Consider the following 27,782-nt stretch of genomic DNA (forward strand, 5'->3'; position numbering starts at 1 on the left):
GCACTGTAGGTTCTCCCCTTCTGAGTTATTTTTGAAGGTCAACAAAATACGATTTTCCTGTAATTCATTTCTCACACTCTAGGTATAATAATGGATTTTTCCTGTGTGGGATTTTTGATGTTTAAAAAGGTTGTCAACTTGTTGGACAAGCCCTTTTCATTCCTCAGGTTTGGTCCTGTGAAAATAAAAATCCTCATACAAACCTCCCATGGAGGCGCCGTTTCAGTGGTATTGGCGCTTGGGGCTCTTCTGAGGTTTTTTCGTCATGTGAGCCCTGTGCCCAATCAGCGCTGACGTCACTGTCCCCACCTTTGGACAAATCAAGCATCATGAGGCAGTCAGAAAGCAGCCGTGACCCTGGCTTCCTGTTCATGTTCAATATGTCCGATGGAACAGTGAAGCTGCCGCTGATCGGGTGCAGTGCTCGTGTGATGTAACAACCTCACATAAACCCCGGGACAGTGAGTCTCGACACTGCTGAAGTGGAGCCGGCCGCCAGCGGAGTATGAGTGTTTTTATCTTAATGAGGCCAAAAATGAGCAATGAGTTTACTGTGAAAAAAAAATATATATATACCGTATTTTTTGGACTATAAGATGCACCTAGGTTTTAGAGGAGGAAATTAGGCAAAAAAAATAGAAGCAAAAAATGTGGTCAATTCTGTACTTAATATACATGCCTCTCATCCCTACCCTGGTATGCATGGCCCTATCATCCGTATCCTGGCAGGAATGATCGCCCTCATCCCTATCCTGGTATGCAGGACCCCATCCCTATTCTTGTACGATTGGCCCCCATCCCAGTCCTGGTATGCTTTACTAATCCTTATAACTGCCCCTCACCCCCATCCTGGTATGCATGGCCCCATCAGAAAACATAAAAAAAACACAAAACATTACACTTACCTACCCGGCGCACCCTCACAGCATCCTGCTCCGATGCCAGCAGCTGCTTTATGTTTATAAGCAGCACATGGCAGGGACGTCACAAGCAGAGCACAGCTGCCGGAGTACTCGGACTATGCACAGAGAGCGGTGAGTATTCATTGCTCTCCAGTAGTGCGCAGTGTCAGCCACCGGCTTCCTGCTGCTGCCGGCGGTCACTTGTGCCGCTACTTAAGAGAAATTAATATTCATTGGCTTTATTCATCAGGAGACTATTTAATATTGAGCTACATTCAAGCGGGACTAGACGAAGAAAACCCTAAAATCATTTATCATGTTATCAGTCAGAAAACTAGCCACATATCGGCAGACCCCAGACCTCAAACTATATACTTTGCAAGTTTATACGCCACTAAAGTGTCAGGAATAGATAGTATGTGAAAATACAGTATATACCGCTCAGGGAACACTTAAATTTCAGAGATAATCTCCATATTCATACTAAATAATGGCACAGATCTTCCAGACATTATGAGTGCACACATCCCTAGTCTTTACAACGTTATTGCACTCATTCCTTGACAGACCGCAGCATGGCCATTAGTTAGAAGCTGCTATTGATCTTTGGAGCAGGTGAGTTTTCCCTGAGTGGTAGATATTGGAAGTCTAGTCTAGGACAATTTGTCTGCACTACTAATTAACAGCTGTTACAATACCAAACTAGTCCCTATAGGAGGAAAACACAAGAATTATACTGTATTGTCACATACTATCTATTCCTGACACTGGAGTGGCTTATAATTATAAACTTATGAAGTATTTAGTTTGAGGTCTGAGATCTGCCAATATGTGGCTAGTTTTCTGAATGTTTCGGATAACATGATACATGATTTTAGTTTTTTTTTGTTTAGTCTCACTTGAATATAGTTCAATATTAAATAGTCTCCTGATGAGTCGCCTTTGTGAGGACGATGAAACCCGTAGAAATGAGAGGCTTGGAGAGTGAGTGTGTATACGTCACCTCACCCTATATAATGAAATGTGGGGTACATGTTTTTTCTAATAGTCACCTACTGACTAACCTTCAGGGAGTGAATTATGGGTATAGTTTTACATTTAGAATTAATAAAGTTTAGTTTTATCCTTTTGTCAGCAAACATGAGAAATGACAAGAGACAACCCATTTAAGAAGATTCAATTTTGGGTAAAACTATTCCAACATTATGAACATAAAAAAGGCTTCTCCGCTATGTGATGCCTCTGATGTTTATTAACCCCTTTACCCCCAAGGGTGGTTTGCACGTTAATGACCGGGCCAATTTTTACAATTCTGACCACTGTCCCTTTATGAGGTTATAACTCTGGAAAGCTTCAACGGAATCCGGTGATTCTGACACTGTTTTCTCATGACATATTGTACTTCATGATAGTGGTAAAAATTATTTGATATTACCGGTGTTTATTTATGAAAAAAACGAAAATTTTGAAAATTTTGCAATTTTCCAATTTTTATGCAATTAAATCACAGAGATATGTCACACAAAATACTTAATAAGTAACATTTCCCACATGTCTACTTTACATCAGCACAATTTTGGAACCAAATTTTTTTTTGTTAGGGAGTTATAAGGGTTAAAAGTTTACCAGCAATTTCTCATTTTTACAACACCATTTTTTTTTTAGGGACCACATCTCATTTGAAGTCATTTTGAGGGGTCTACATGATAAAAAAAATAACCAAGTGTGACACCATTCTAAAAACTGCACCCCTCAAGGTGCTCAAAACCACATTCAAGAAGTTTATTAACCCTTCAGGTGTTTCACAGGAATTTTTAGAATGTTTAAATAAAAATGAACATTTAACTTTTTTTTAACAAAAAATTTACTTCAGCTCCGATTTGTTTTATTTTACAAAGGGTAACAGGAGAAAATGGACCCCAAAAGTTGTTGTACAATTTGTCCTGAGTATGCTGATACTCCACATGTGGGGGTAAACCACTGTTTGGGCGCATGGCAGAGCTCGGAAGGGAATTGAAATGGGACGCCATGTTGCGTTTGCAGAGCCCCTGATGTGCCTAAACATTGAAACCCCCCACAAGTGACACCATTTTGGAAAGTAGACCCCCTAAGGAACTTATCTAGATGTGTGGTGAGCTCTTTGACCCACTAAGTGATTCACAGAAGTTTATAATGCAGAGCCGTAAAAATAAAAAATCATATTTTTTCACAAAAATGATTTTTCGCCCCCAATTTTTTATTTTCCCAAGGGTAAGAGAAGAAATTGGACCCCAAAAGTTGTACAATTTGTCCTAAGCATGCCGATACCCTATATGTGGGGGTAAACCATTGTTTGGGCGCATGGCAGAGCTCGGAAGGGAAGGAGCGCCATTTGACTTTTCAATGCAAAATTGACTGGAATTGAGATAGGACGCCAATGTTGCGTTTGGAGAGCCACTGATGTGCCTAAACATTGAAACCCCCCACAAGTGACACCATTTTGAAAAGTAGACCCCCTAAGGAACTTATCTAGATATGTGGTGAGAGCTTTGAACCCCCAAGTGTTTCACTATAGTTTATAACGCAGAGCCGTGAAAATAAAAATTATTTTTTTTCCCACAAAAATTATTTTTTAGCCCCCAGTTTTGTATTTTTTTAAGGGTAACAGGAGAAATAGGACCCCAAAGGTTGTTGTCCAATTTGTCCTGAGTACACTGATACCCCATATGTGGGGGAGAACTACCGTTTGTGCGCATGGGAGAGCTCGGAAGGGAAGGAGCACCATTTGGAATGCAGACTTAGATGGAATGGTCTGCAGGCGTCACACTGCGTTTGCAGAGCCCCTAATGTACCTAAACAGTAGAAACCCCCCACAAGTGACCCCATATTGGAACCTAGACCCCCCAAGGAACTTATCTAGATGTGTTGTGAGAACTTTGAACCCCCAAGTGTTTCACTACAGTTTATAACGCAGAGCCGTGAAAATAAAAAAGATTTTTTTTTTCCACAAAAATTATATTTTAGCCCCCAGTTTTGTATTTTCCCAAGGGTAACAGGAGAAATTGGACCCCAAAAGTTGTTGTCCAATGTGTCCTGAGTACGCTGATACCCCACATGTTGGGGTAAACCCCTGTTTGGGCGCACAGGAGAGCTCGGAAGGGAAGGAGCACTGTTTTACTTTTTCAACGCAGAATTAGCTGGAATCGAGATCGGATGCCATGTCGCGTTTGGAGAGCCCCTGATGTGCCCAAACAGTGGAAACCCCCCAATTATAACTGAAACCCTAATCCAAACACACCTCTAACCCTGACACACCCCTAACCCTAATCCCAACCATAAATGTAATCCAAACCCTAACCCTAACTTTAGCCCCAACCCTAGCTGTAGCCTTAACCCTAGCCCCAACCCTAGCCCTCACCCTAACCCTAATGGGAAAATGGAAATAAATACATTTTTTAAATTTTTTAATTTTTCCCTAAGGGGGTGATGAATGGGGGTTTGATTTACTTTTATAGCGGGTTTTTTTAGTGGATTTTTATGATTGGCAGCCATCACACACTGAAAGACGCTTTTTATTGCATAAAATATTTTTTGCGTTACCACATTTTGAGAGCTATAATTTTTCCATATTTTGGTCCACAGAGTCATGTGAGGTCTTGTTTTTTGCGGGACGAGTTGACGTTTTTATTGGTAACATTTTCAGGCACGTGACAATTTATGATCGCTTTTTACTCCGATTTTTGTGAGGCAGATGACCAAAAACCAACTATTCATGAATTTCTTTTGGGGGAGGCGTTTATATCGTTCCACGTTTGGTAAAATGGATAAAGCCGTTTTATTCTTCGGGTCAGTATGATTACAGCGATACCTCATTTATATAATTTTTTTTATGTTTTGGCGCTTTTATACGATAAAAACTATTTTATAGAAAAAATTATTATTTTTGCATCGCTTTATTCTGAGGACTAACTTTTTTATTTTTTCGCTGATGATGCTGTATGGCGGCTCGTTTTTTGCGGGACAAAATGACATTTTCAGCGGTACCATGGTTATTTATTTCTGTCTTTTTGATCGCATGTTATTCTACTTTTTGTTTGGCAGTATGATAATAAAGCGTTTTTTGCCGCGCTTTTTTTTTTACCGCGTTCACTGAAGGGGTTAACTAGCAGGCAAGTTTTATAGGTGGGGTCGTTACGGACGAGGCGATACTAAATATGTGTACTTATTGTTTTTTTTAATTTAGATAAAGAAAAGTATTTATAGGAACAATATTTTTTTTTTGGGGGGGAATTTTTTTACTTTTTATTTTACACATGTGAATATTTTTTTATTTACACTATAACATTGCCCCTGGGGGGTATGGGGGGGGGGGCATCATGTTATAGTGTAAGATCGCTGATCTGACACTTTGCTGTGCACTGTGTCAGATCAGCGATCAGACACGCAGAGCTCCAGGCTTCAAAGTGCCTGCTCTGAGCAGGCGCTGTGAAGCCATCTCCGTCCCTGCAGGACCCGGATGCCGCGGTTGATTTCCAAGTAAAATATTTCCCACATTAAGAAAATGAAAAATGCTTCTCCTCTGTGTGACTGCTCTGATATCTAACAAGAAGCGCTTTCCTGTTAAAAAAATTCCCACATTCTGTACAGGAAAAAGGCTTCTCCCCTGTGTGAGTTCTCTGGTGCTTAACAAGATGCCATTTCTAGTTAAAACATCTCCTACATTCAGAACATAAAAAATGCTTCTCCCCTATCTGACGCCTCTGTTGTTTATTAACAGTTGATTTCCAAGTAAAATATTTCCCACATTAAGAAAATGAAAAAGACTTCTCCTCTCTGTGACTGCTCTGATGTCTAACAAGAAGCACTTTCCAGTTAAAACATTTCCCACATTCTGAACAGGAAACAGGCTTCTCCTCTGTATGAGTTCTTTGATGTCTAACAAGAAGCGCTTTCCATTTAAAACAATTCCCTCATTCTGAGCAGGAAAAAGGCTTCTCCCCTGTGTGAGACCTCTGGTGACTAACCAAATATGATTTCCGGTTAAAACATTTCCCACATTCTGAACACGAAAAAGGCTTCTCTCCTGTGTGAGTTCTTTGGTGTGAAACAAGACTCCCTTTCTGGTTAAAATATTTCCCACATTCTGAGCATGAAAAAGGCTTCTCTCCTGTGTGAGATATTTCGTGTCTAACAAGATGTCCTTTGGAGGTAAAACATTTCCCACATTCTGAACATGAAAAAGGCTTCTCTCCTGTGTGAGTTATTTGGTGTGTAACAAGATGCCCTTTAGATATAAAACATTTCCCACATTCTGAACAGGAAAAAGGCTTCTCCCCTGTGTGAGTTCTCTGGTGACTAACAAGAAGCACTTTCCATTTAAAACATTTTCCACATTCTGAACATGAAAAAGGCTTCTCCCCTGTGTGAGTTCTATGGTGATTAACCAAATCTGATTTCCATTTAAAACATTTCCCACATTCTGAACATGAAAAAGGCTTCTCTATTGTGTGAGATATTTGGTGTCTAACAAGATGCCCTTTCTGGTTAAAGCATTTCCCACATTCTAAACATGAAAAAAGCTTCTCTCCTGTGTGAGATATTTGGTGTCTAACAAGATGCCCTTTGGAAGTAAAACATTTCCCACATTCTGAACATGAAACAGGCTTCTCTCCGGTGTGAGTTATTTGGTGTGTAACAAGATGCGCTTTGGAAATAAAACATTTCCCACATTCTGAACAGGAAAATGGCTTCTCCCCTGTGTGAGTTCTCTGGTGACGAACAAGAAGCGCTTTCCATTTAAAACATTTCCCACATTCTGAGCATGAAAAAGGCTTCTCCCCTGTGTGAGTTCTATGGTGATTAACCAAATCTGGTTTCCATTTAAAACATTTCCCACATTCTGAACATGAAAAAGGCTTCTCTATTGTGTGATATATTTGGTGTCTAACAAGATGCCCTTTCTGGTTAAAGCATTTCCCACATTCTAAACATGAAAAAGGCTTCTCTCCTGTGTGAGATATTTGGTGTCTAACAAGATACCCTTTGGAAGTAAAACATTTCCCACATTCTAAACATGAAAAAGGCTTCTCTCCTGTGTGAGTTATTTGGTGTCTAACAAGATTCCCTTTGGAAATAAAACATTTCCCACATTCTGAACATGAAAAAGGCTTCTCCCCTGTGTGAGTTCTATGGTGAATAACCAAATCTGATTTCTGGATAAAATATTTCCCACATTCTGAACATGAAAAAGGCTTCTCCTCTGTGTGAGTTCTCTGGTGTGTAACAAAATGTGATTTGTTCTTAAAACATTTCCCACATTCTGAACATGAAAAAGGCTTCTCCCCTGTGTGAGTTCTCTGGTGTGAAACAAAATGTGATTTGTTCTTAAAACATTTCCCACATTCTGAACATGAAAATGACTTCTTTGCTTTAGCAGCAGTTTGTTTTTTAATGCCTCTTTTGCGACTTTGACTTTCCATAGTAGTCAGTAATGAATCAGAAGATGGGACCTGTTTCATAGGATCAGATGACAGATCTTTGCTGTGAATGGATGATGATATATCTGAAGTAATGGCATTCACTTCAGTTGTATCTTGTAGGCTCTCAAGATCATCAGATTTAAAAATTGAAGATGTCAGCTGTCCCTCTGATCTCCCGGTACAGTCATCTGCTAAGATAAAAAACATTTTTTTTATATACAATATCCTTGAGTTTTATATTTTTGAACATTTCTACTATGCAAAAACTTTAATTATTTACCAAGACCATGACAGTTCACAGTCATAGAAAACCTTGTTGGATGAACCAGTAGTGTGTGGCATTCAAATGTTCTTTCATTCTGCCTCCCAAATATTGAATAAATAAAACAATCAATGTTATGTAGGTGAAAATAATGTCAATTCTCATCTCAGAAAAAACAAGTCCCCACTCAGGTCCATCATCTGTCAATGGAAAAACAGAGGTTCCACACTATTAGTGGCTCAAAGGCTGTTGAAAAGCAACAGAGTTTCTGAAAACCAATCCAGCAAAATCCACTCTCACTTCTGAGTCTTTCAGTGTGCTCAAACAACATTTAGGATCCCTGTATATAGCAATATTATAGTGAGAAGAATCTACTTAATTTACGGTGTTTGTCACCTGGAGCACAATCTGGGCACTATGTGCTGGGTAATAAAATGGCAAATGTGTAATTTTCACTCTCCAATAGTGATGAGCAAGCGCTAAAATGCTCGGGTGCTTTTGTTTGGGTAGAGCAGATTGGTATACTCGGGTGCTCGACCCGAGCAACGAGCCCATTATGAGAGGTGGAGGAAGGCCTCATTAAAACCTAGGCCCAATTGAAAGGAGCGTTTCTCCTACACTTGTAATGCTCATACACTAAGTGTATGGGCTGACAAACATTTCCCCAAGGGGGATACATTGACTAAAAACATACTATGGGCATCCTAGACACCCTTGCCAAAAATGGATTGTCTGTAGCAGCACGGAACACATGAACCCTGGTGATCTAGTGGTGGGAAATGATAAGAGGTGGAGGAAGGCCTCATTAAAACCTAGGCCCAATTGAAAGGAGCGTTTCTCCTACACTTGTAATGCCCATACACTAAGTGTATGGGCTGACAAACATTTCCCCATGGTGGTTAAAGCTTTAAAAAAAAATTTATGGTTAGTATCATAGACACCGTTGCCCAAAAATTGAATGGCTGTAGCAGCATACAACATGTTCACCATGGTGATCTAGTGGTGGAGAATGAGGAAACATTGATGAAGGCCTCATTAAAAACTAGGCACAATACACACTAGTGAAACCAAAAACACATGGGCTACTTGCACAGTGAACAAGTCTGTATAAACCTGTTCACACCACTAAAGAACTTGAAGACACAAAAGCGCACAGAGAGGTGAAAAAATACTCTGTTGTAAAAAAGTCACAGTAAATAAGCAAGTGCTAGTCAAAAAATGAAAAAATACAGGGTATATAGTTAATACTTTTTTTGCAAAAAAAGTATGTTAAGCTGCTCCACCAATCGCCAAGGTATACCAATAATAGAGCAGTCCTGTCTAATGTATATAATCCCTATCTGATGTATTTAAAAACCTGATCATCTGTATAGTACCTGTGTGAACAGGGCTCAGAGAGAAAATATCCATGCAGAACTTGCAAGATAGAACAGCTATAATGCAAATGACCCACAGAGGAGTGGTGGACTCCCCAGTCTTGTAGAAACAGCTTAACATACTTTTTTTGCAAAAAAAGTATTAACTAAATACCCTGTATTTTTTCATTTTTTGACTAGCACTTGCTGATTTACTGTGACTTTTGTGTCCACAATACACACTAGTGCGTGGTTCTTGTATGAAGTAAAAGATGAGCTGACGAGCAAGATCCCTGGTCCGCGGCCGAGCTCGTGTGCAGGAGCAGGCCCCACAAAGACTATCTGGACAGGTACAGCAGCCCCAAGGACTCTGGCGAGCAGTCAGATCTCAGCAGCCAGCGCCTGAGCCTTTGCTCGTCGGAAGAGGGTGCCAGAGAGGTCCGCCGGCAGCAGAGAGACCATCGCTCGAGGTTCTGCAGGTGTCAGCTGGACATGCAGAAGTGTCTATTGGGGAACAGTGCGGCTGTAGGCATGACCTCCATGATGTCGGGGTGAACACCCGGCAGACTATCAAACATGTCCAAAAACCGAAAGATGGTGCCTCTGGAACCAAGATTGCTCTTGCGACCAACCACATCTTACTGGTGTCCCGACCACTGCGGGCCCTGTACCAGTATCACGTTGACTTCAACCCCGCCATTAAGTCCAAGCGTTTTCGGTATGGACTCCTGTACAGCAAGAAAAAACCATAAGGAAGGCGCGGGCGTTTGATGGAACCATGTTGTTTTTACCAAAAAGACTGAATAAGGTCACCGAAGTGATCAGCCAAACTCGAAATGGAGAGAACGTGCGGATAACAATCACCCTGACCAACGAGCTTCCACCGACCTCGCCCACCTGCTTCAATTTCTATAACATCATTTCTCGAAGACTCCTGAAGATAATGGATATGAAGCAGATAGGAAGCAACTATTGCAACCCGAGAGACGCCACCGAAGTCTGAGCCCACCGACTCGCCATCTGCCCGGGATTTTCCACCTCCATCCTCCAGTACGAGTCCAGCGTCATGTTGAGCAGAGGTGTCAAACTGCATTCCTCAAACAGGTCATGTTTTCAGGATTTCCTTGTATTGCACAAGGTGCTGGAATCATTCTGTGCAGGTGATTAAATTATCACCTGTGCAATACAAGGAAATCCTGAAAACATGACCTGTTTGCGGCCCTCGAGGAATGCAGTTTGACACCTCTGATGTTGATGAGCATTGATGTCAGCCATAAAGTCCTCAGGAACGAGACTGTGCACGACATCATGAGCAGCCTCTACTCCTCATGTGGCTCTCAGAGGTTCCAGGATGCCTGCTGGAAGGAGCTGATTGGACAGATCGTCCTCACCAAGTCCAACACTAAAACCTACCGTATAGACGAGATCGCCTGGAACATGACTACAGCGTCCACCTTCAAGAAGGCAGATGGAAGCGAGATCAGCTTTGTGGACTACTACAGTGTGTTCCAAATTATTATGCAAATTGGATTTAAGTGTAATAAAGATTTAATTGTTTTGTTTTTCAAATAAACTCGTGGATGGTATTGTGTCTCAGGGCTCTATGGATCACTGAAATCTTAAACACATGTGATAATTAGTTTTCCAGGTGATTCTAATTAAAGGAAAACTACCGTATATACTCGAGTATAAGCCGAGATTTTCAGCCCATTTTTGGGGCCTTAAAGTCCCCCTCTCGGCTTATACTCGAGTCATACCCAGGGGTCGGCAGGGGAGGGGGAGCGGGGGCTGTCTAATTATACTCACCTACTCCTGGCGCGGTCCCTGCACGTCCCTGCTTCTTCCAGCGCTGCATATTCTTCCTGTAGTGAGCGGTCACATGGTACCGCTCATTACAGTAATGAATATGCGGCTCCACCTCCCATAGGGGTGGAGCCACATATTCATTACTGTAATGAGCGGTAACGGTGACCGCTAAGTACAGGAAGAAAATGCACCGCCGAGAGAAGCAGGGACTGCACCGCGCCAGGAGCAGGTAAGTATACGGGGAGGGGGAGCGCAGTCCTGCGCGATATTTACCGCTCCTCATTCCGGTGCGGCTCCTTCATCAGCATCCTCTGGCTGTGACGTTCAGGTCAGAGGGCGCGGTGACATGGTCAGTACGTGCCGTCTGCTGAACGTCAGTGCTAGACGGAGCCGCACCCGAACGAGGAGCAGGTGAAATTGCCGGGGTCCGGAGCGACGGAGAGGTGAAAATGTGATTTTTTTTAAATTTTTTTTTTTATCGCAGCCACAGCATATGGGGCAAGTGACTGTATGGAGCATCTTATGGGGCCACAACGTTTGTGGAGCATTATATTGGGCAAATGTGTCTATGGAGAATCTTATGGGGCCCTTATTACCCTTTATGCAGGATTATATGGGGCATATTTTAATATGGAGCATTTAATGGGGCCCATCAAACTTTATGGAGTATTATATGGGGCTCCTGATTCAATATGGATATTCAAAAACACTTAACCTACTGATGTCTCAATTAATTTTACTTTTATTGGTACCTATTTTTACTTTTGACATTTACCGGTAGCTGCTGCATTTTCCACCCTAGGCTTATACTCGAGTCATTAAGTTTTCCCAGTTTTTTGTGTCAAAATTAGGGGGGTCAGCTTATACTCGGGTCGGCTTATACTCGAGTATATACAGTACTTAAAAATGATGTTCCACATTATTAAGCAGGTCACAGGTTTCAAGCAATATGGGAAATAAAAAGGATCTCTCTGCCTTGGATAAGGTATGAGAACATTAGATATTTCACTAAAACTTAGGAGTTATCATCATACTGTGAAGAGATTTGTGACTGAAACAGAGCACAGAGTACATGCAGATAAAGGCATAATGAGGAAGGTTTCTGCCAGACAAATTCATTGGATTAAGAGAGCAGCTGCTAAAATACCATTACAAACATCAGAATGCCAGGAACCCACATAATGACTAGGTCCTATGTAAATTGCACAAGACAATACCTCTCCAAAGAGAGCCATATGTTAACCCACTCCATAAATACATAGAAATAGGAGTATAATGGGTTAAGAACAAAATACTTTATTATTAAATCTGTCACATGACAAGCAGTACAAAAATCTATATATTAAAACCAGAAAAGGATGTATGGACGATCCCCGGCACCATTAACCCCCCATAAATGTAAGAAATAACTCAATGGCAATACACCAACTCTCCATATGATATACAAATGCAACGACCAAGTGGTTTACATGAACATAGTAAATATACTATATATATACTAGAGCAGCGCTTACCAGGATATATAATAAAGTAACAAAGCTGGGTGGCTGGTGGTACCGGGTTGGATCTTGCAGACACCCCAACATACGTTTCGCCTCTTTTAGTACACAGCTTTTTCAAGGGGATACCGCCATAGCTCAACAAGGACCCTTTATGAGTCATATAGCAGCACATGGGGCCGGTCACATGTTGTGAAGCGGCCAATAGTATTGGCATAAGCGGCACATGCGTCCCGCAACCCGCAGGTCCTGCTCCAGCCAACGGCGTCAAGCACAGACGCGCACGCGCGGCGACAGGACGTCACCGCGCATGCGCGAGAGGCCAGGGAGACGCTGCAACCGAAGGAGGAGACCGCGGCAGCCGAGCGCATGCGCACAGCCAGGTAACCATAGCAAAAAGGCACACACATCCGCAGAGATGCAATATCCACGACAGATAAAGATAATCCTCTGATGCAATCAGGTTCCGTGGATCATAGTGAGTCTCTAGCTGATATTTACAACAGGTAGTCCTTCTGTGGATGTGATGCCTCCGCACAGCATATGTCATTGCCAAAACATCAAGTTCGATCCGGATTTATGCGATGCCTCAGAGTCACTATAGGTATAAATAGGCGTATTTAGGTCCGTGTCTTGAGCTTAACTAAAGATATAAAGAGAAATCAAGCAAATTATTAAAAACACTATAAAAACACAAAAAGATCCATACCAGGATCCCGGGAGAGCAAGATATTACAGGAATGGGGACGATTTCATGACCCATTGGAAAAACGTATTAAGTCACAGGAATGAAGCAAAGCTCAATGACTCATTTAGCCCATTAGGTACCATTGTATTGAGGCGCACTATCCAGCTTGCCTCTCGTTGGGCTAAAAGTTTTTTATAGTTCCCACCCCTAACACCCAGGTGTAGACTTTCGATCCCCCTGACCCAAAGGGACCCCGCGTCACAATCATGGAAAGTCCTGAAGTGACGCGGAATCGTCTTCAGCCCAGAGGGATTGACCACTGTTCTGGCCGCGCCAATGTCCCGAACGTGCTCACGCACACTAACCCTGAACTCCCGAGACGTAAGGCCTATATAGATCTTAGGACAGGCACATGTGGCATAATAGATGACATTTTTTTGTGCCACACGTAATGTGCTGTCTAATTTGGAATTGTCTCAGCCCGTCGGAGGTTTCAAAGGTAGAGGTGCATTGGTCATTGGTGCATGCCCCGCAGTGGCCACACTGAAAGCAGCCCAAGGGGGGGGGGCCCTGGTACCAAAAATGTTATTAATAGGTGGAATATAATGACTCCTGACTAATAGGTTGCCAATATTTGGTTCCCTTCTAGCAGTCATGGCAGGAAAGTCGCCTAAACTGGCCCCCAGGGCGGGCTCGGTCTTCAAAATAGACCAATGCTTGTTCAGAATGCCCCTGATGTTAGACCATTCATGGTTATAGGTACCAATGAACCTAATGGTATCCTTCTCACCTCCTTTTTTGTGTCTCTTGGTTGCATATAGCAAGTCACCCCGCCGAGTTTTCCTTGCTCTATCAAATCCACGCTTGATGCATCTACGGCTGTAGCCGCGTGCCTCAAAGCGGGATTGCAAATCAGCTGCTTGATTGTAAAATTTCTGATCAGTTGAGCAAATCCGTCTTACTCTCAGGAACTGTCCGACCGGGACAGCTCTGATGGTGGCAGGGTTATGAGCCGAATCCGCACGAATCAAGGAAATGACGGAAGTTAGCTTACGAAATACATCAGTCTGAATACACCGAGCATTATCGAGTTCCAGTGTGATGTCCAAAAAGTCAATCCTAATCGGATCGTGTTGGTAAGTCAATCTGATATTGTATTGATTCGTGTTCAACCTACACAAAGTCCTCGAGCTGCTGTGAAGTCCCCGCCCACATGAAAAAAATATCAATGTAACGAAGCCAGCACAGCACATGGTCGGCGGCCCCCGCGCACTCGTCGCCAAATAAGAATCTCTCCCAGTACCCCAGGAAGAGATTAGCGTACGAGGGCGCGCAGGCCGCACCCATGGCTGTGCCGCGCTTCTGTAAATAAAATGCGTCTTTAAAGACAAAAAAGTTATGGGTTAGGATAAAACACAGCAGCTCGAGGATCAGTTCACACACAGAGCTGTCCAGGTCAGAGGTCCCCAAGAAAAAACGAACCGCTTCAAGACCGTGTGTATGGTCTATGCAGGTATACAGAGTCTGGATATCGGCGGTGACTAGCAACACTTGTTGATCCACCGAGACGCCGTCGACCCTCGTGAGGACGTCCGCAGTGTCGCGCACATACGATGGTAAATTTTCTACCAAGGGTTTTAAAAAGTAGTCGATAAATTTGCATATAGGGTCAGATAGACCACTATCGGACGCCCAGGAGGGTCGACGGCATCTTTGTGGATCTTAGGCAGGAGGTAGAAGGTTGGAGTCTTGGGGGACCTGACCATCAACCCCTCCAACATCCTTTTGTCTATAATGCCCTCCTCGTGAGCTCTTACTAAGATTTGCTGCAACTGAGATGAGAATGAGGTCACTGGATTGTATGACAGTTTTGTATATGTATCAGTGTCTTTCAACTGTCGATAAGCTTCTTTTTCATATTTATGACATGGCCAGATCAAGATGTTATGCCAATACTATTGGCCGCTTCACAACATGTGACCGGCCCCATGTGACGCTATATGACTCATAAAAGGTCCTTGTTGAGCTATGGCGGTATCCCCTTGAAAAAGCTGTGTACTAAAAGAGGTGAAACGTACGTTGGGGTGTCTGTAAGATCCAACCCGGTACCACCAGCCACCCAGCTTTGTTACTTTATTATATATCCTGGTAAGCGCTGCTCTAGTATATGTATAGTATATTTACTATGTTCATGTAAACCACTTGGTCGCTGCATTTGTATATCATATGGAGAGTTGGTGTATTGCTATTGAGTTATTTCCTACATTTATGGGGGATTAATGGTGCCGGGGATCGTCCATACATCCTTTTCTGGTTTTAATATATAGATTTTTGTACTGCTTGTCATGTGACAGATTTAATAATAAAGTATTTTGTTCTTAACCCGTTATACTCAGTTTTCCTCCTATTTCTATGTATTTATGGAGTGGGTTAACATATGGCTCTCTTTGGAGAGGTATTGTCTTGTGCAATTTAGATAGGACCTAGTCATTATGTGGGTTCCTGGCATTCTGATGTTATTAATTGTAACTGTGTTCTCCACAGTATTTTGCTGGTCTTCCATGGACTATAGGGCACAAGACTCGATTTGGCGTGCCCAAATTAATCAAACGGTCAAGGATGATGGTAATGGGGGAGCTAATGGGGCGAATAATGACCTTCAGGAAACTATGGCTCAATTTAAAGAACTTCTACGCAAACGTACGAGAGTATGGTGGAATAAGGCCTTTTTGGAAAAGTATTTGGAGGAGGGGCTCATCCCTCGTGGCCTTAGAGTGCAGGTGTTTCCCTCATTTCCAATTTTGGATGAGGAGATTAAAGCTAGATGGGAGGAATGCTCAAACACCTGCTCTAGGGGCCACATGGAGCTATTAAAAGAAATAGATTCCAAAAACTTAAATGACATTGAAACAGAAATGGAGGCCTTACAACTCACTCTCAAGAGAGATATGACCGCAGAGACTCTTAAAAAGTTTAACGATGACATGGATGCAGAGTTACAGAAATGGGTCAATGATATACAGACTATTAAGACCAAGAAATTTAAAAGGGATGCAAATGATAGGCTGAATAGCCATGTATACAGATGGCATGGACCTAATGATAGATCTCGCCCTCGTGATAGACCCTTCTCGTATTCTCGGTCAAGATCTACTTTGAGAAAATCATATGCATCACATTGAGAGACATACATCCCATCCACAGCCCTCTGGTGAGACGACCACGCTGAATCCGCCCGTTAAGGGAGTGGTTACCCGACAGGCTGCTAAGCAAAAGGGCCCTTCGGGGGGGGGAGGCCTGCGTCTGGATCCCAGGGCGGGCTGCAGGTACATAACTTGTCATCTCGTGTTTTTTCGGATGCCCAATTGGATGTTCTTGGGAGGGGCCTGACCTTCTCCAACACTAACTCCTTTTATTATTTTCTAGCATTGAAAGATTTACATCTGTTCTCCCGGAAGCTTATTTTAAAGAAACTACACTATAAGGAAGCATCGACTAATGAAACGCTGACCGAGATGGAGAAGGAGGCACTGCAAAATCTGGAGGACCTCCTCGATGAACAGACTATCCACATCCAGGTAGGTTCCCAGCAACAGTCATGCCCAGATCTACGAGGTTTCCCCCCTTTTCCTTATGTCCTGCCGTTGAGATCTTCACAAGGTTAGTGACAGAAGATCTGAAAAAATTGTCAACTAGACGTAAATTTGACAATTTGACTCAACGACAGTTACATAGTTACATAGTTACATAGTTATTAAGGTTGAAGGAAGACTATATGTCCATCTAGTTCAACCCATAGCCTAACCTAACATGCCCTAACATGTTGATCCAGAGGAAGGCAAAAAAACCCCATGTGCAAAGAGTAAGCTCCACATTAGGGAAAAAAATTCCTTCCCGACTTCACATACGGCAATCAGACTAGTTCCCTGGATCAACGCCCTATCAAGGAATCTAGTGTATATACCCTGTAACATTATACTTTTCCAGAAAGGTATCCAGTCCCCTCTTAAATTTAAGTAATGAATCACTCATTACAACATCACATGGCAGAGAGTTCCATAGTCTCACTGCTCTTACAGTAAAGAATCCGTGTCTGTTATTATGCTTAAACCTTTTTTCCTCCAACCGCAGAGGATGCCCCCTTGTCCCTGTTTCAGGTCTATGATTAAAAAGATCATCAGAAAGGTCTTTGTACTGTCCCCTCATATATTTATACATTAAAATGAGATCACCCCTTAGTCTTCGTTTTTCCAAACTAAATAGCCCCAAGTGTAATAACCTATCTTGGTATTGCAGACCCCCCAGTCCTCTAATAACCTTGGTCGCTCTTCTCTGCACCCGCTCCAGTTCAGCTATGTCTTTCTTATACACCGGAAACCAGAACTGTGCACAGTATTCTAAGTGTGGTCGAACTAGTGACTTGTATAGAGGTAAAATTATATTCTCCTCATGAGCATCTATGCCTCTTTTAATGCATCCCATTATTTTATTTGCCTTTGTAGCAGCTGCCTGACACTGGCCACTGAATTTAAGTTTGTCATCCACCCATACACCCAGGTCTTTTTCATTGACGGTTTTGCCCAGAGTTTTAGAATTAAGCACATAATTATACATCTTATTACTTCTACCCAAGTGCATGACCTTACATTTATCCCCATTAAAGCTCATTTGCCATTTATCAGCCCAAGCTTCTAGTTTACATAAATCATCCTGTAATATAAAATTGTCCTCCTCTGTATTGATTACCCTGCAGAGTTTAGTGTCATCTGCAAATATTGAAATTCTACTCTGAATGCCCCCTACAAGGTCATTAATAAATATGTTAAAAAGAAGAGGGCCCAATACTGACCCCTGTGGTACCCCACTGCTAACCGCTACCCAGTCCGAGTGTGCTCCATTAATAACCACCCTTTGTTTCCTATCCCTGAGCCAGCTCTCAACCCACTTGCACATATTTTCCCCTATCCCCATTATTCTCATTTTATGTATCAACCTTTTGTGTGGCACCGTATCAAAAGCTTTTGAAAAGTCCATATACACTACATCCACTGGGTTCCCTTGGTCCAATCCGGAACTTACCTCTTCATAGAAACTGATCAAATTAGTCTGACATGAACGGTCCCTAGTAAACCCGTGCTGATACTGGGTCATGAGGTTATTCCTCTTCAGATACTCCAGTATAGCGTCCCTTAGAATGCCCTCCAGGATTTTACCCACAGTAGAGGTTAAGCTTACTGGCCTATAGTTTCCGAGTTCAGTTTTTGTTCCCTTTTTGAATATTGGCACCACATTTGCTATACGCCAGTCCTGTGGCACAGACCCTGTTATTATGGAGTCTTTAAAGATTAAAAATAATGGTCTATCAATGACTGTACTTAATTCCTGCAGTACTCGAGGGTGTATCCCATCCGGGCCCGGAGATTTGTCAATTTTAGTGATATTTAGACGCCGCCGCACTTCCTGCTGGGTTAAGCAGGTGACATTTAATTGGGAATTTTTATCACTAGACATTTTGTCTGCCATGGGATTTTCTTGTGTAAATACTGATGAAAAAAAGTCATTTAGCATATTGGCTTTTTCCTCATCCTCATCCACCATCTCACCCAGACTATTTTTAAGGGGGCCAACACTATCATTTTTTAGTTTCTTACTATTTATGTAGTTAAAGAATATTTTAGGATTATTTTTACTCTCTCTGGCAATGAGTCTCTCTGTCTCAATCTTTGCTGCCTTGATTTGCTTTTTACAGAATTTATTTAATTTTCTGTATTTATTTAATGCCTCCTCACTACCTACTTCCTTAAATTCTCTAAATGCTTTCTTTTTGTCCCTTATTGCGCCCCTTACAGCTCTATTTAGCCATATTGGTTTCCTCCTATTTCTAATATGTTTATTCCCATACGGTATATACTGTGCACAGGTCCTATCCAGGATGCTAATAAACGTCTCCCATTTTCTCTGTGTATTTTTGTGTCTCAGGATATCGTCCCAGTTAATTGCACCAAGATCCTCTCTCATCCGTTGGAAATTTGCCCTCCTGAAGTTTAGTGTCCTTGTAACCCCTCTACTACACATCTTTTTAAAGGATACATGAAAACTTATTATTTTGTGATCGCTATTTCCCAAGTAACCCCCAACCCTTATATTTGATATGCGGTCTGGCCTGTTGGTTAATATTAGGTCTAGCAGTGCCCCCCTTCTTGTTGGGTCCTGAACCAGTTGTGAAAGGTAATTGTCTCTCATAATTGTCAAAAACCGATTACCTTTGCTGGAACTGCAGGTTTCTGTTCCCCAATCTATTTCAGGGTAGTTGAAGTCCCCCATAATAATGACTTCTCCTTGAGTCGCAGCTTCATCTATTTGCTTTACTAGGATATTCTCCATTGCTTCCATTATTTTTGGAGATTTATAACAAACCCCTATCAGTAATTTATTATTTTTTCCCCCTCCCCTTATCTCCACCCACAGGGATTCTACATTTTCATTAAATTCACCTATATTATCGCGCAGGATGGGTTTTAAGGATGATTTTACATATAGACACACCCCTCCCCCTCGCTTATCTGTACGGTCATTTCTGAACAGGCTATAGCCCTGCAAGTTAACAGCCCAGTCATGGCTCTCATCCAGCCACGTTTCAGATATCCCCACCATGTCATAATTATGCTCTAACAACATTAGTTCTAATTCGTCCATTTTGTTGGCGAGGCTTCTGGCATTAGTATACATGCACTTTATGTTCCTCTCTATACTTCTATTTCTTAAATTATTAACTGTTCTGACCCCACCCCCCATGCCACCGCCACCCCCAACTTCCTTATTTGTGCCCAGGACTCTGTCTGCACTATCTTCCCCTCCTATAAAATGAATACCCTCCCCCCCAATTCCTAGTTTAAACACTCCTCCAACCTTCTAGCCATTCTCTCCCCCAGCACAGCTGCACCCTCCCCATTGAGGTGCAGCCCGTCCCTAGCGTAGAGCCTGTAGCCAACTGAGAAGTCGGCCCAGTTCTGCAGGAACCCAAACCCCTCTTTCCTACACCAATTCTTGAGCCACTTATTAACCTCCCTAATCTCCCGTTGCCTCTCTGGCGTGGCACGTGGTACCGGCAGTATTTCGGAAAATACCACGTTGGAGGTCCTTGCTTTCAGCTTGCAGCCTAATTCCCTGAAATCATCTTTAAGGACCTTCTACCTACCTCTAACTTTGTCATTAGTGCCAATGTGCACCATGACCGCTGGGTCCTCACCAGCCCCTCCCAATAATCTGTCCACCCGATCAGCGATGTGTCGGACTCGAGCGCCAGGTAGGCAGCACACCGTTCGACGATCCCTGTCTTTGTGACAGATTGCCCTATCTGTTCCCCTAATAATTGAGTCGCCCACTACCAGCACCTGTCTGGCCTGCCCTGCTCTCCTATTTCCCTCCTTACTGGAGCAGTCACTCCTCCGGCTTTCAGAGGACATGCCTGGCTGCAGCAGTGCTACCCCTGTACTGGCACCCCCCTCATCTGCCAACTTAGCAAACTTATTGGGGTGTTCCAGATCAGGACTAGCCTCCCTGGCACTCTTCCCTCTACCCCGCTTCCTAACTGTCACCCAGCTTGCTACTTCATTGTCCTGCAGCTCCATCCCACCATCCCCCCCCTCATCTGTCCCATTGAGCGTCTGCTCCGTGAGCAGAAGACTCCTCTCCATGTTGTCTATGGATCTCAGTGTTGCCAGCTGCACATTTAGAGTCAGAATCTGGGTTTCCAAATGCACAACGTGCTCACATCTCGCACAGCAGTATGCACCCTCGATCGGCTGCTCAAGGATTGCATACATGTGGTAAGATGTGCACTGGATGGCATTAACAAGAGTGGAGCACATTTCCTAATGGGGATTGCACCAGACAGAACAGTTCAATAAAAAAAAAAAAATAAATACAAAGTATTAATAAAAATCAGACAGCAATTCAGTAATTCCTCCCCTGAAAACTCCCTGACTCCAAAGTCACTGAATCACAAGTCACACTTACCACCGTCCACACTTACGCTCTGGTCACACTCAGCTCGCTCACACTCGCTCTGCTGAAGATTTATAGAGATTTTTTTTTTTTTTTTTTCCTAGTTCCCCTCAACAGCAATCAACCTTGCTGTTCAAATGCACTTCCAAAAAGGACTTGAGCCCCAAACAGCTGCCCCTTATAAACCCTTAACTATGAGCCCCCACCCTAAGTTAACCCTTATGAATATAGCTACCCCCAATTCAGCAACTCACACCAATTCACACAGGTATTTGTTAAAGGCTTTCCAAATACCTCTTCACTGAATCACAATAATAAGGCTCTGGAAGAATTACAATCTTATAAGGACGTGGTTTATAAACCAGCGGATAAGGGGGGAAACATCGTGATCTGGCCATGTCATAAATATGAAAAAGAAGCTTATCGACAGTTGAAAGACACTGATACATATACAAAACTGTCATACAATCCAGTGACCTCATTTTCATCTCAGTTGCAGCAAATCTTAGTAAGAGCTCACGAGGAGGGCATTATAGACAAAAGGATGTTGGAGGGGTTGATGGTCAGGTCCCCCAAGACTCCAACCTTCTACCTCCTGCCTAAGATCCACAAAGATATCGTCGACCCTCCTGGGCGTCTGATAGTGTCCGGCATTGAGGGTCTATCTGACCCTATATGCAAATTTATCGACTACTTTTTAAAACCCTTGGTAGAAAATTTACAATCGTATGTGCACGACACTGCGGACTTCCTCACGAGGGTCGATGGCGTCTCGGTGGATCAACAAGTGTTGCTAGTCACCGCCGATATACAGACTCTGTATACCTGCATAGACCATACACACGGTCTTGAAGCGGTTCGTTTTTTCTTGGGGACCTTCGACCTGGACAGCTCTGTGTGTGAACTGATCCTCGAGCTGCTGTGTTTTATCCTAACCCATAACTTTTTTGTCTTTAAAGACGCATTTTATTTACAGAAGCGCGGCACAGCCATGGGTGCGGCCTGCGCGCCCTCGTACGCTAATCTCTTCCTGGGGTACTGGGAGAGATTCTTATTTGGCGACGAGTGCGCAGGGGCCGCCGACCATGTGCTGTGCTGGCTTCGTTACATTGATGATATTTTTTTCATGTGGGCGGGGACTTCACAGCAGCTCGAGGACTTTATGTGTAGGTTGAACACGAATCAATACAATATCAGATTGACTTACCAACACAATCCGATTAGGATTGACTTTTTGGACATCACACTGGAACTCGATAATGCTTGGTGTATCCAGACTGATGTATTTCGTAAGCCAACTTCCGTCAATTCCTTGATTCATTCGGATTCGGCTCATAACCCTGCCACCATCAGAGCTGTCCCGGTCGGACAGTTCCTGAGAGTAAGACGGATTTGCTCAACTGATCAGAAATTTTACAATCAAGCAGCTGATTTGCAATCCCGCTTTGAGGCACGCGGCTACAGCCGTAGATGCATCAAGCGTGGATTTGATAGAGCAAGGAAAACTCGGCGGGGTGACTTGCTATATGCAACCAAGAGACACAAAAGAGGAGGTGAGAAGGATACCATTAGGTTCATTGGTACCTATAACCATGAATGGTCTAACATCAGGGGCATTCTGAACAAGCATTGGTCTATTTTGAAGACCGAGCCCGCCCTGGGGGCCAGTTTAGGCGACTTTCCTGCCATGACTGCTAGAAGGGAACCAAATATTGGCAACCTATTAGTCAGGAGTCATTATATTCCACCTATTAACATTTTTGGCACCAGGGGGCCCCCCCTTGGGCTGCTTTCAGTGTGGCCACTGCGTGGCATGCGCCAATGTCCAACGCACCTCTACCTTTGAAACCTCCGACGGGCTGAGACAATTCCAAATTAGACAGCACATTACGTGTGGCACAAAAAAATGTCATCTATTATGCCACATGTGCCTGTCCTAAGATCTATATAGGCCTTACGTCTCGGGAGTTCAGGGTTAGGGTGCGTGAGCACGTTCGAGACATTGGCGTGGCCAGAACGGTGGTCGATCCCTCTGGGCTGAAGACGATTCCGCGTCACTTCAGGACTTTCCATGATTGTGACGCGGGGTCCCTTCGGGTCAGGGGGATCGAAAGTCTACACCTGGGTGTTAGGGGTGGGAACTATAAAAAACTTTTAGCCCAACGAGAGGCAAGCTGGATTGTGCGCCTCAATACAATGGTACCTAATGGGCTAAATGAGTCATTGAGCTTTGCTTCATTCCTGTGACTTAATACGTTTTTCCAATGGGTCATGAAATCGTCCCCATTCCTGTAATATCTTGCTCTCCCGGGATCCTGGTATGGATCTTTTTGTGTTTTTATAGTGTTTTTAATAATTTGCTTGATTTCTCTTTATATCTTTAGTTAAGCTCAAGACACGGACCTAAATACGCCTATTTATACCTATAGTGACTCTGAGGCATCGCATAAATTCAGATCGAGCTTGATGTTTTGGCAATGACATATGCTGTGCGGAGGCATCACATCCACAGAAGGACTACCTGTTGTAAATATCAGCCAGAGACTCACTATGATCCACGGAACCTGATTGCATCAGAGGATTATCTTTATCTGTCGTGGATATTGCATCTCTGAGGATGTGTGTGCCTTTTTGCTATGGTTACCTGGCTGTGCGCATGCGCTCGGCTGCCGCGGTCTCCTCCTTCGGTTGCGGCGTCTCCCTGGCCTCTCGCGCGTGCGCGGTGACGTCCTGTCGCTGCGCGTGCGCGTCTGTGCTTGACGCCGTCGGCCGGAGCAGGACCTGCGGGTTGCGGGACGCATGCGCCGCTTATGCCAATACTATTGGCCGCTTCACAACATGTGACCGGCCCCATGTGACGCTATATGACTCATAAAAGGTCCTTGTTGAGCTATGGCGGTATCCCCTTGAAAAAGCTGTGTACTAAAAGAGGCGAAACGTACGTTGGGGTGTCTGCAAGATCCAACCCGGTACCACCAGCCACCCAGCTTTGTTACTTTATTATATATCCTGGTAAGCGCTGCTCTAGTATATGTATAGTATATTTACTATGTTCATGTAAACCACTTGGTCGTTGCATTTGTATATCATATGGAGAGTTGGTGTATTGCCATTGAGTTATTTCTTACATTTATGGGGGGTTAATGGTGCCGGGGATCGTCCATACATCCTTTTCTGGTTTTAATATATAGATTTTTGTACTGCTTGTCATGTGACAGATTTAATAATAAAGTATTTTGTTCTTAATCCGTTATACTCAGTTTTCCTCCTATTTCTATAAAATACCATTACAAAGCATCAAACAGTTATTTAAAGGTGCTGGTGCCTCTGGAGTCCCTCGAACCTCAAGATGTAGGATCATTCAAAGGCTTGCTGTGGTGCATAAACCTACTATTCGGCCACCCCTAAACAGTGTTCACAAGCAGATACAGTTGCAGTGGGCCCAGACATACATGAAGACTAAATTTCAAACAGTTGTTTACTGATGAGTGTAGAAAAACCCTGGATGGTCCAGATGGATAGAGTAGTGGATGGTTGCTGGATGGCCACCATGTCCCAACAAGGCTGCGACGTCAGCAAGGAGGTGGAGGAGTCATGTTTTGGACCGGAAACATGGGGAAACAGTTGGTAGGGCCCTTTAAGGTTCCTGAAGGTGTGAAAATGACCTCTGCAAAGTATATAGAGTTTCTGACTGACAACTTTCTTCCATGGTATAAAAGGCAAAAACGTGCCCTCAGGAGCAAAATCATCTTAGTGCATGACAATGCACCATCTTATGCAGCAAAGAATACCTCTGAATCATTGGCTGCTATGGGCATAAAAGGAGATAAACTCAAGGTGTGGCCACCATCTTCACCTGACCTCAACCGTACAGAGAACCTTTGGAGCATCATCAAGCAAAAGATCTATGAGGGTGGGAGGCAGTTCACATCAAAACAGCAGCTCTGGGAGGGAAGAAATACAAGCAGAAACTCTCCAAAAACTCACAAGTTCAATGGGTGCAAGAATTGTGAAGGTGATATCAAAGAAGGGGTCCTATAATGTTAATATGTAACTTGGCCTGCTAGCATGTTTTGGAGTTAAATAGCTTTTTTGTTCAGTGAATGTGACCTCTTAATGCTGCAAATTCTACAAATGAGCATTTTCAGTTCTTCAAAACATCAAATGTTTAGAAATTCTACTGTGCATAATAATTTGGAACAGTGCATTTTAAGTTTTAATTCTTTTTGGAGATTATACGGTTATCATTGGGATGTTTCTTCAATAAAATGTGATGTATAATTTAACGGGTGATGACTTCTATTAGACTGAATGTCATTTGCACCGATCATTTAGGAAAAAACGAGAAAAATATAATTTGCATAATAATTTGGAACACGGTGTATAAGAACCAATATAATAAACAAGTGAAAGACATGATCCAGCCGCTAATCGTGAACATCCCCCAGAGGTCGACGCCGGGAGCCACAGATGGAGCCATCATACTGGTGCCAGAGTTCTGTAACCTAACAGGTCTGACCGACAGAATGAGAAACGACTTAAACATCATAAAAGACCTGGCCGTTCACACCCGCTTAACACCAGAACAGAGGGGGCGGCAAGTTGGGAAGTTCATGAACTACATACACAAGGATAAGAGAGAGTTCAGAAAGAACTATGTGACGGGAATTTATTTCGATAGCGAACTGGAACATTTCGAAGGGAGAATCGCACCTCCGGATATATATCATGCAAAAAGACAAATCTGCTGAATATAATCCACACTTTGCTGATTGGTTGCAAGAGCAGAGGGGTCCCGTCCTGATCAGCCCCCGAGATATGAATAATTGGCTGCTCTTTTACACCCGGAGAAATTAGGACTCGGCGAATGCTCATCTGCAGAACCTGTTGAAGATCACACAGCAAATGCGCATCAAGATTAACCGGGGCGAATAGTGGCGACTGGGGACTTAGTACCTTGGGACGGCTGCCGCCATCAGCTTCCGTCTCAACGACACTAAAGGCAACATTTCGAGAGCAAGCAGAAAATAAGTTTTTAGAATTTAGGACTGTGGTCTATGGGGCGTTGGATGGGCATTTCCGCTTGCATTCCAAAGACTGGGGTATAGACAACTGAAGGCTGTGCTGGGACAAGGACGTGGACGGGCTTAAGGATGGTGCTGCTTGACTGTGGGCAACAACAGGTGCAGGGCTAGAGGCATCTTCACATGCACGGTGGACTGGGGATTGGCTTCTACGCAAAACAGTGGAAGAAGCAGTGGTGTCACCTGGAGTCGGGTGCTTTGCTTCCATGTGCCTGATCATGCTGGTGGTGGTCAGGCTGGTTGTTTTGCTACCCCTGCTGATGCGGGCATGGCAGGTGCTGCAAATGGCCTGTTTGGGGTTATCAGCAGAGTCTTTAAAAAATAACCATGGAAATGACATGTTTTTTTTGTCTTTTTTTTGTCATTTTTTTTTTATCATTTCTATGTTAGCTTACTGACTGCGCACTCCTCCCATCACCATGTGGTTTTTAATTGCATCTCATCACACTTGGTCCCGGCCAACTCATATGTAGGCTTTACTGAACAGAGGTGTCCACATTCACCCAGGCATACAGACATTGGCCTTTGGTAAGTGTTCACATTTGGACAGGGGGGTCAGGGACCCATCAGTTCTGAGACCACCTTGACGACTGGTTGATGGGCTCACACTATTTGATTACATCAAATTCTGTGCAAAGCGTCTCTTAAATATTTTCCTAATGTTCAAAAGCCATTTTGCTATTCATATTTCATATATTTCATATTAGACATGCTTTTGCACGATAGAGTGCAACCTTTTTTGTATATTTATGTATGGAGGTAGCTGCTCCTGGTATGCACCTATTCACACTAGTTTGGATGTGCGAGTCTTTTTTTTTTTTTTGTCATTTCTATGTTAGCTTACTGACTGCGCACTCCTCCCATCACCATGTGGTTTTTAATTGCATCTCATCACACTTGGTCCCGGCCAACTCATATGTAGGCTTTACTGAACAGAGGTGTCCACATTCACCCAGGCATACAGACATTGGCCTTTGGTAAGTGTTCACATTTGGACAGGGGGGTCAGGGACCCATCAGTTCTGAGACCACCTTGACGACTGGTTGATGGGCTCACACTATTTGATTATATCAAATTCTGTGCAAAGCGTCTCTTAAATATTTTCCTAATGTTCAAAAGCCATTTTGCTATTCATATTTCATATATTTCATATTAGACATGCTTTTGCACGATAGAGTGGAACCTTTTTTGTATATTTATGTATGGAGGTAGCTGCTCCTGGTATGCACCTATTCACACTAGTTTGGATGTGCGAGTCTTTTTTTTGTCATTTCTGTGTTAGCTTACTGACTGCGCACTCCTCCCATCACCATGTGGTTTTTAATTGCATCTCATCACACTTGGTCCCGGCCAACTCATATGTAGGCTTTACTGAACAGAGGTGTCCTCATTCACCCAGGCATACAGACATTGGCCTTTGGTAAGTGTTCACATTTGGACAGGGGGGTCAGGGACCCATCAGTTCTGAGACCACCTTGACGACTGGTTGATGGGCTCACACTATTTGATTATATCAAATTCTGTGCAAAGCGTCTCTTAAATATTTTCCTAATGTTCAAAAGCCATTTTGCTATTCATATTTCATATATTTCATATTAGACATGCTTTTGCACGATAGAGTGCAACCTTTTTTGTATATTTAAAAAATAACCAGACTCAGGAAGATCTAACAGTTGGAATGGCAACTTCCCTCATGTTGGTGTTATGGGGAACGGATGCAT

The 27,782-nt window shown here is 43.2% G+C and overlaps 1 protein-coding gene and 1 pseudogene across 1 annotated transcript in view; one reads left to right on the forward strand and one right to left on the reverse strand.

Annotated features, from left to right (window-relative positions):
- Positions 1–2,232: 2,232 nt before the first annotated feature.
- LOC138663039 (oocyte zinc finger protein XlCOF7.1-like) overlaps positions 2,233–27,782 on the reverse strand; it is an 82,734-nt gene continuing 57,184 nt past the window's right edge. The window contains exon 4 of the mRNA XM_069749097.1: positions 2,233–7,551. Within this exon, the coding sequence (XP_069605198.1) occupies positions 5,852–7,551 (1,700 nt within the window). The 3' untranslated portion in view covers positions 2,233–5,851. The remainder of the gene's footprint in view (positions 7,552–27,782) is intronic.
- LOC138663041 (piwi-like protein 1) lies at positions 9,250–25,834 on the forward strand (annotated as a pseudogene).

The sequence above is a fragment of the Ranitomeya imitator genome, chromosome 2 (assembly GCF_032444005.1).
Source record: "Ranitomeya imitator isolate aRanImi1 chromosome 2, aRanImi1.pri, whole genome shotgun sequence".
Classification (NCBI taxonomy): Eukaryota; Metazoa; Chordata; class Amphibia; order Anura; family Dendrobatidae; genus Ranitomeya; species Ranitomeya imitator.